Raw genomic sequence first — 10,133 nt, 5'->3', positions numbered from 1 at the left:
CGTTTTAGAGAATCTGCATTTACAGAGCACAGCCGAATCTCTAAAAACAATGTCCTTATACAAAAGCCCAGAAGAAATAGATGCTTTATTGACAGCCACCAACTCGCTAACCCGGAAAGCCCCAAAAAATGCTACCGAAAAAGTCAGTCGAAAAAGAGAGGCCTCAAACACGTCAGAAGCCACCTTCTCCATAACAGCTAATAAAGCTGACAAGCTGAACGTCCACTGGCCGAACGGAGTCAGCACGAGCGGGGGAACCCTTCGCCCAACCCCTTAGAGCCTTAACTAGGATAAAATACTTGGTGGGATCGTGCAAACCTTTCAGTTTTCAAAAGAAAAAGAAAAGACCCCATAAAGGCCCTGGACCTAACCTAATGATACCTTTCCCAAACAAAGGAGGAAAGCAACTCCTTCGGAGACTTACCCTCCATATCTGGGAGCACACAATGGGTGCACCAATCCCGCCAGGCGGCAGAGTAAGTTCAGAGAGTTGATGGAGCCAGCGATTGCAGCGCCAAACCTTCTAAGCCGGCCTGATGATCTGCCACACAAACGGGGGGGCACACCAAACCAACATCAGAAGCCGACAGCACAAGCGCTCGAAAACGCGCAAATTGAAAACAAGACAGAGCATCAGCAATCTCATTAACAACCCCTGGCACATGTCTAGCCCCAAATCTAATATTCACTTCCAAGCAGTGCAAAACTAAATGTCGGAGTAAACGCAACACAAAAGGTGAAGACGAGCGCTGGTTGTTGATGGCGTGAACCACACCCAGATTGTCACACCAAAAAATTACACGTCGTTTACTCAGTCTCACTGACCAGAGTTCTACTGCTACGACAATCGGGAACAGCTCCAACAGCAACAAATTACTCGTCAAGCCCTCCTCGCGCCAATCTAGAGGCCACGGAGCAGCACACCACTCCCAATTGAAAATGGCCCCTGAACCGGACGAACCAGCTGCATCAGTAAAACGCTGCAACAGCCCGTTCGCTACTGGAGGCGAGGGCCATATATGCTTGCCATTAAAGTGGACCAAAAACCTGGCCCAAATATGAAGATCTTCTTTAATCTCCACCGACAAACGAACGTAATGATGCAGCCGGATCGACACGGCTGTGGCCCTCTCCAATTTCCTGCAGAAAACTCTACCCATGGGAATTATCCAGCAAGCAAAGTTAAAGGAACCTAGAAGCGACTGAACCCTACGTAATCAAACCGAACCACCGCCAAGCAACCTGCAATTTGTTCCAGCAACTTATCCACCTTGTCATGCGGAAGCCTAGAACTACCCGCAACCGTATCTATCTCTGTCTATTCCCAAATAAGATAAGCAAGAAACAGGACCCTCCGTCTTCTCATGAGCAATGGGAACTCCTAAAACCCGAAACTGGGCCTGCGCAGAAAAGAGGAGGTCGGAATAGAAGACGGTACTCCCTCCCGGACCTATAAAGAGAAAATCATCCAAATAATGTGCCATGCCCACTTGCCCAGGTCCGGCATGAAGACACCATTGTAAAAAGGAACTGAGTCTTTCAAAATAGGCACAGGAAACCGCGCAACCCATAGGCAAACATTTATCCACAAAATAACCTGAATCTAACCGAAAACCCATGAACTGTATAGCCTCCGTGTGCATTGGTGATAAATGGAAGGCCGACTCTATAACCAGTTTCGCCATCAAAGCTCCATGACCAAAACTGCGCACCAAACCCAAAGTCTCGAACAATTGATATACTACTTTGCAGAAACTCTCAGGTATGGCATCATTAATAGAACCGCCAGGTGGATATGACAAATGTTGTATCAAACAAAATTTTCCTGGCACCTTCTTGGGAACCACACCCACAGGAGATATACAGAGTTCCTGCAAGGGAGGATAAGAAAAAGGACCCTCCATACGCCCCAGCGGCACCTCCACTCCCACATTATCCCTTAACGCCTCAGAAAATTCCCTGGTGGAGCGCAAGTTCCAGGACGCCCGTAACTAGCAAAGGCCCAACTATAACGAAAAACCATCCAACAAGAAAAGGAATCTTCCCTTTGGGGGTATAACTGCAACCATCTGGTAAGAGAAGCCAAACATACCGGCGAACTAGCCTTAACCAGCTCTCTTGGGGCCTTCACCACGGTCTTGTGAAGCACCTCCCGCCCCACGTTGACAATCCTTGGCCGGATGCTCACCTCTGCAGAGACGACAGGAGTGGCGAAAACGACAGCCCGACTCCCGCGTACACCGGGAGTCATTGAAAGCGAAACATTTACCTCTTGCCACTCCTGTCGCCCCCGACTTACTGGCCGCATAGCTCTTACGGGCTGCACCGAATCCAAGGGGGGTCGATGTTGTTGAGACACCTCTAACCAAACCTTCACGTCTTTGACCCTAAATGGTATGACCAGATTGCCGTCGTGCTTCCTCCTAAACTGTGAATCATATTCACGCCATGCCAAATTCACACGTTCTTCCACCCGAGTCTCCAAATAGCATGCCGCGAATATGAGCATGCTCTTCAACCAGTTGTTAAAATTGCAAAAAGCTTCTTCCCATATGCCCCTGTCTTTTTAGCCTGAGTAAAACTTTTTTTCATCTTGTCGGTGAGGGAGAAAAATTCAACACATTTTCCCCTAAGTATCCTGCCTCTCACACTTCTGCACAAACCGCGAAGTACCGCAGTATTTGCACAATGAACCGTGTCAGCACCGGCCTCCTGCTCCTTAAGCCCCATCTCCGCGTCCTTCCTAGCAGCGCTACCTGACTTTCTAGCCAACCGACGCGCAACCATTCTGGCAATCTTACGCGGGTGCGCGGGGGAACCGGAAGAGTGAGAAGAGTCAGAAGAAGACATTTCCAATTCATACTCACCAGAACCAGAGGGTCCTGGAACCGCCTCGTCAACTTTTTCCCGCGGAGTACCCACTGGTTCGACTACCGGGGTCGTCTCAACTTGCACTGGACCAGGAATCGTATGAACCAATGACAATTCTCCACTGCGACCTCCCACGACTTCGGAGCTTGAAACTAGAGGGGACGGGTGAGGTACCAACAAAGTGTGAACTGCAACAGGAGCGGGGGGAGGAGGTGCCGGTGGATCAAGTGGCGTGGGAGGGGGTACCGACCGAGCCGGCAATGCCGGTCCGGAACCAGACGCCACAGGGGCCGAGGGAGGAGTGTAAGCCATGTGGGAGGGCAGCGGAGGCTGCTGAGTAGGTGCAGCAGGGGCAGGGGGTGGGGGTAAAATCGCCATGGTGGCGGGTATGGGTAATGCAGTTGGGGTTGCTGAAAAGAGGAAGTATAGGAAAAGGGTGAGGCCGAAACATGAGAAGCATAAAAGGGGGTGGAAGGAACAACAGAGGAGGAAGAGAATACCGGAGGTGCCATGCCTGAGCTCCATGATGCCTGGTCCCAGGAAGGGCCAGCCATGGAAAGGGCTACTGGCGCGCTGTATACGTACCCCTACACTCTGTGCAGGATGCCAACTAGCAGGGGCCAAACGCGGGGACAATCCGCTGGGAGCCTGGCTGCCCATGCCGGAAAAATAAGGGGAAGCTGATCCCAAAATGGTTGCATGAGGCAAGATGGCCGCCGGGCCCGCCGCATGAGCAAGGCCGGCGTAACCACCTGGGACCAGCACGGCAGAGTATGGCAAGATGGAGGAAGATGGCGGGAAGCGTGGGCCTGCCGAGGTGACTAAAAGCGCTGGGTCGCCGGAAAGTGTAGCGCTGGACAGGTAAGAAAGAGGAGGACGAGTCAGGGAGAGAGGGGTGGCGGAGGGACGGGGTGAGGCAAGCGGAGCGGGGGGCAAGACTGAGAAGGGGTGGAATGGAGGAGGCATGAGGCTGGTGGAAGGGGAAGGCGGGAGGTGCGCTGCTGCAGTCCCGTGGACTGGGATTGCTGGTGGAGGACACGGGGGAGGGGGGGCTGGGCTAGCAGAGAAAGCGTCCAGAGCATTCAGTGAATTAAGTGGTGATGTCCTGAAAAAGGCTTATACATGTGCTGTTATCATGCAGTACATTAATTGTAATTATATGACCCAGAGTGGGTGCTACTATTTTGTAGCAACAATTATTTTGGGGTGAGCGTTTGGGCGTGGGGCCCCTGGAGTTGCTCTGGCTGGACCTTTTTCAGGGCATCACCACTTAATTCACATAAATACTTTTTCATCACCTTTCCATTTGTTTGTTTATTATTTATATAATTTTAATTATTTCTTATTATATTAACACTTATTGATTTATCTTTCACACATCTATACTTTACACTTCACTATCACCTTTCTTCCATTTTTCGTGTGATGCCCTGGGAGTGGTCCTTGGCTGGACTCTTTTGGGGTGCCTTGCGCCTCGGACGTGAACCCATTAATGTTAGGGACGCCGGTATATAGGAGCCTTGACGCTGGCCAGGCGCTTAATCATAAATTTGCAAATGTATGCAACCAATACCTCTGAATTTCTATAATCATGTAGGATTCAAGTATTTTTGCTAATATTGCTGCAGTGTGCTGGAGGGAATCTTCTTTTTTCTGTGGTTCAGTGTAAGCCCCGCCCTTTACAAGCACCTGAGCAATGTCATTAAGCTGATGTGAGCGACCACCATACTTTCTTTTTACTATCCTCAATCCTATTCAGATTTTGTCTACCATTGCAGCTGCTGTGCTGTCAGTAAGCAGTCCTTGCATTTTTATCCAATAGGATCATCAGGTTTTCAAAGACCATATTACGGATAATTTCCGGCACACAGTTTTTGATAACTGGTGCAAAAAGAATGTAAAGTTGTTGGAGCATAATTACTGAGTCGTCGTGGCCAAGTCGTAATCCGAAGAAAGTCAGTCGTAGCCAAGGGTCAGTCACATTCAGTATCTCACGAAAGCTCTGGAAAGCAAATTGCTACCAATATGAGGCTGCTCCTGGCTGCCCCCCAATATATAGGGCTAATAATGGGCCGCTCAGCATCACAAACACAGAACCTATGTCATAATGACATCACCCAGCCACACCCACATTACATCCCTCATGGCTGCCATCAGTAAGGATCCGGTTATAACTGGTTTATAGAAAACTGCTCTAACCAAAGACCTCACAATCTAATATGAATATCTACATTAGGAGCAGCAGGGACACCTGTAGCTAATGGACAAATTACATATGTTACACTTCCCAGCCTCACAGGATTGTTTTGTATAATGGTTTCCTTATCCCCATATCTTGGCGATTATTTATAACGTTTACTGCTCCAGCCTGTTTGTGTTATGTGATCTGACGTCCTTCATTACACGATGTATCTACGTCATCTGTTATTTGCTTTCTTTATTGCTTGTTTTATGTATATTTGTTTTATTGACATGCTACAAAAAAACATATATAACCCCCCCGTCCCCCAGAAAACTATATGTATTATTTATGTATCACCCGGACTTAGCGCTCTCCTGTGTGATGATGCTGCCGGGTCTGTGGGGGCGTCACCTCAAACTTTACATTGTATAAGGAAATATGGGGTACATGTACTAATACTGCACATAACACAGCACTTATCCTACTCCCGCCTCATTAGTTATACATGCAGAGCAGGAAACATTATCACCAGCATGTGTTATATCCCAGCCAGTATTATCATGGAGCCCATTTATCTATAAATATTTGTGGCTTATTCCCTGAAAACAAATATTTAATATCCCCCGAATGTATGATGGAGGGAGCAGATCTCTCCGACACCTGCTGTGATCCCTCCATTCCTGCCAGCAGCCGCAACCCGCATAGGTTTCTATGGAGGATACAGGGCCTGATTCAGAGCCGGACGCTATTTGCGGACGCTCGTTCAGAAAAAGGGGCTGGATATTTAAATTGAGCGCTCGCTCTTTGCGGTCTGTGGACGCCTCTATGTCTGAGCGAGCGTCCGAAACATGCGCTCGCTATTTTGTAAAGACGCCCCCTGGCCGTTCGCATCATACGTCATCTCCGCTATTTATTAGATTAATCGCGTACATCGAAAGGCGTCTGAACTGCTCGCAGTGCTTGTGGTAGGTTTTAATTCCCGCAATCACTGCGAGCAGTTCAGGCTAAAAGACAACCAAGTGATGTGGCCGATGACGCTGCTTTGTTAATTATGCACACCCATTAAACGCCCGTTTGGCACGCCTGCGTTCGGATCTCCACTCCCCCGTTTTCAAGCACCTTCCCCTGTTACCACCCACAAACGCCTCATTCTGTCACTCAAATTAGCAGCCCCTTGCTGTTTTACGAGCGCACGATTTCCGACCGCAATGACTGGTTGGCGCATGCACATTACGATCCATACTCATGCACAGATGTGCGAACATCGCTCGGGGCGAACGAGCGGCTCTGAATCAGGCCCGCAAGTGCTAACGTATTTACCAACTTCCGGAATGCGATTCATTCCAAAGATTGGCTACCGCCATCGCCCGCTGTAGCCTATGGGCTAAACATTGCATATCTAGCTAATTACATAGGAACCCTCCCCCGGAAATGGCATCAGATGCAACATACATTACTTACCACCTTGTTAAACTTGTTGCGTATGATAACAGTGCTCCAGCCAATCACCAACTGTCATCTGTTTGAACAATGACAGTTGGGAGCTGATTGGCTGTAGCACCATTTATCATACACAGCGAGTATTAAAACTCATTGCGTATGATAAAACTCTTGATAAATAGGATATATTTATATATATGTTAATTAGCAATTTTTTGTTATTATTTGAGTCTGGTTCCAGCATACGTATTAGACTGTTACGCATTGTTACTTTATATTGTGTTTATGTGAATGTATCATTATAAATGATATATATATTATTTGCTCACATCCTTGGTTGATGCCTGTCCCAAGCGCTGCTATTATCTGTACATTGTGTGCAGGTCTGAGGTAGACGTGAGCCCATGGGAGACATAATTATATAATACAGCGTTTGTCTGCATACAGTAATGTTACTTCATTGGAAATTCCTTTATTGGAGCGAATCACATCTGTACATGTCAGGTATATAGGGGGAAAGTGCTGATATCATCGTATAGTAAGACGGGATTCATTTACTACAATTAACAAACAAAAGTCTCTATAACCGACTCTGGTCATAAGTCCGTTTCTGTAATGCGCTTATGTGATAGCGCCATGGTGTCCCATCTGCAAGATGCAAAGGAGAGTAATGAAGAGCAGCATCGAGTAGCCGAGCAAAATAAACTTTCCCAGTGACTACCAGGTACTGGTGTTATATCGGGATTTACCTGTAACGCTACTAAAACATAATCAGATAATCACATTGCAGCCAATTCACATCTTTTCTTAAAAAAATCTAAATTAAATTTTTTTAAATTATGTATTTAGAAGAATAATAATTGCTGATATTCACAGTGTTTTGTGATGTAAACGTTGTTACCACTTAGAAATGTTATTTCCAGATTTAAGTTATTCTAGAAACTTGGGGCCTCATTCAGAGTCCATGTGGTGTCCGCTGGGCAGATGGATCTATAGAGTTTTAGCAGCTGCCCATGTATTGGAGATGGGCACCCCACTCCCAAACGCTCACCCCAAAATAATTGTTGCTACCTAAGGGTGAGCGTTTGGGCGTGGGGCCCCCGGAGTTGCTCTGGCTGGACCTTTTTCAGGGCATCACCACTTAATTCACATAGATATTTTTTCCATCACCTTTCCATTTGTTTGTTTATTTATATAATTTTAATTCTTTCTTATTATATTAACACTTATTGATTATCTTGACACATCTATACTTTACACTTCACTATCACCTTTCTTCCATTTTTCTGGCTGGACCTTTTTCAGGGTATCACCACTTAATTCACATAGATATTTTTTATCACTTTTCTAATTGTTTGTTTATTATTTATGTCATTTTAATTCTTTCTCATTTCATTAACACTTATTGATTTATCTTTACACATCTATCCTTTACACTGCACTATCACCTTTTTTCCCCTTTTCGTGTGATGCCCTGGGGATCGTCCTTGGCTGGAATTTTTTTGGGTACCTTGCTTCTCGGACGTGAACCCCTTAATGTTAGGGACGCCGGTATAGAGGAGCCTTGACAATGGCCCGGCGCTTATTCATATATTTGCAAATGTATGTAACTAATACCTCTGAATCTTTATTATCATGTAGGATTTAAGTATTTTTTGTTGATTTTGCTACAGTGTGCTGGAGGAAAATCCCTTTTTTCTGTGTTCAGTGTAAACCCCACCCTTTACAAGCACCTGTGCTAAATCACTAAGCTGATATGAGCGACCACCACACTTTTTGTTTGTAATCCTAAACTAGTGCTTATACAACCAATCAATATGTGTAGGATACATTGTATGGTAAAAAAAAAAAGATACAATTGATAGCAGCTGCTCTTTGTAGCAATCCATAGGCAGCAGCAGATCGATCTAAAATGTAGAGAGCATAGTATGGCCTCATGTACAGCTTCTTCTATCTACAACACTTCTGCCGGGATGTTCCTCCTGACTGGTGACGTCACCTCCTGGTCTGGACCTCTGCACTCCGATGCTAGTACGATGATTAGAGTGGACACTTGTATAGGGCAAATTTAGACATCTATATCCACAGTTTGGTACATATAGCCAATACTCAGATAAGCCTTTCCTGTATTATATACATCATTTATAATACACAAGCTTGTATTGTTTATTACTACACTATGAGCTCTATCTAGTATTTTTTAAAGACTATTAAAGGTTTAGATGTTTATTTGTTGTTTTGTCATTCGATGTGTCTATCTGAGTAAATATCGTTGAGTTGCTCTCAGATGATAACACAGGACTTCTTCTGCTCCTCCTCATATTCCAAGACGTACTCGGGATAGATCTGAAGCTTGTCAAACACCACAAAGATGGACGGGTTGTAGATATTGTCCACGCAGGAGTCATAGCTTTGGATACGGTTGGGTTTCAGCGGAGGGCGTTTCACATTGGGGTCTCCAGTCATGTAGTCCCCCACAAGCACCCGAGCAATGAACATGGTCCTTCTGCCGCCAGAGGTGGGAACTGAGTAATTGTGGGAGTAAGATGCATCTCTGGCAAAGTAACTTCCTGCGGGAAGAACGTTGGACAATTAAGCTGGAATCTGCAGGTCATGGCTGCGTTCAGATCAAGCTGTGCTGGGGCCAGATTCAATGTAATATTGGACGTACCTTGGCCATAGCCAGTACCGTGGGTACAACAGATTCGCCAGTCAAAGTTTTGATTGCAGATGTTATCACGCTGGGCCCTATCTGTGCCATGAAACAGCTGGCGCTCCGCCACCGCCTTACCCTGATTCAATTTCTTCATCTGTTCATTTTGCCTGAAAGCAGAGACATTTGGGGACATTATAAAAGCTGATCTATAGGTCATGGTGTAACCACGTCTGTAATTGTCTCAGTAATTGTCCCACTCTGGGCCTCATTCACACAGCGTTCTGTGAGCTGGTAGTAGTTGTGCACCTACAGTAGTTGTGCGCAGATCTTACCCTCTAGGCACATGGACACTTTTTACACTGCAAATCGAGAGCACTCCATAAATAACGTTGTAAGGATGTGGCCTGGCTTCGGCCGCTACTCACCTCTGCGCCGGCGTCCTTGTTGGTCTATATCACCTGACTAGTCTCTCCCAATGGTAGTCCTGTGGTCACTCAGCTGATCCTCTGATCCAATGACAAGCTACCTAAGGGTATTTAAGTCTGACTCCAGGAACAGGAAACTGCTGTTCAACTTCGCTTCTCCAGTGATTGTTACGCTCTCCAGTGTTTTCCATGAAGTATTTCCAGTGTGTTGTTTCAGCCCTCATGCTGACCTCCAGTGTTACTTGTATTAGCTCCCATGCTATTTCTCAGCTTGTTACATTAGCTCTCTCACAGAACTCAAGTGTTTCATGTAACAGTTCCTGTGTTGTCTTTTAGTGTGCTGCTTACTGTAGCTCTCAGCCTGCCTCCCTGTGGTACTGGTGTCAGCTTTCATTCTTCTAATTACTAATTTAGCTGTCAAGCTGCATCCCTGTGTTTACTTCTCCTTACATTTCTCAGTACAACCTTGCGACAGGATCCCTACTCATTCTCAGTGTATACCTGTGTCTACATTTCTCAGTACAACCTTGCGACAGGATCCCTACTCATTCTCAGTGTA

At 46.2% G+C, this 10,133-nt stretch overlaps 1 protein-coding gene across 2 annotated transcripts in view; it reads right to left on the bottom strand.

Moving 5' to 3' along the window:
• Window positions 1–6,943: 6,943 nt before the first annotated feature.
• The window catches only part of LOC148431503 (uncharacterized), a 58,782-nt gene continuing 55,592 nt past the window's right edge, over window positions 6,944–10,133 (bottom strand). The window contains exons 13-14 of one of the 2 annotated variants that reach the window (XM_088465978.1): window positions 9,165–9,316; window positions 6,944–9,063 (exon numbers count right to left, since the gene is read on the bottom strand). In XM_088465978.1, the coding sequence (XP_088322104.1) occupies window positions 8,777–9,063; window positions 9,165–9,316 (439 nt within the window). In that variant the 3' untranslated portion in view covers window positions 6,944–8,776. The remainder of the gene's footprint in view (window positions 9,064–9,164; window positions 9,317–10,133) is intronic. The other variant, XM_088465979.1, reaches the window with a different exon arrangement.

The sequence above is a fragment of the Taudactylus pleione genome, unplaced genomic scaffold (genome assembly GCF_031769625.1).
Source record: "Taudactylus pleione unplaced genomic scaffold, aTauple2 ptg002208l, whole genome shotgun sequence".
NCBI lineage: Eukaryota > Metazoa > Chordata > Amphibia > Anura > Myobatrachidae > Taudactylus > Taudactylus pleione.
The sequence above is the reverse complement of the archived record's forward strand: the minus strand, read 5'-3'. Positions and strand labels throughout refer to the sequence as shown.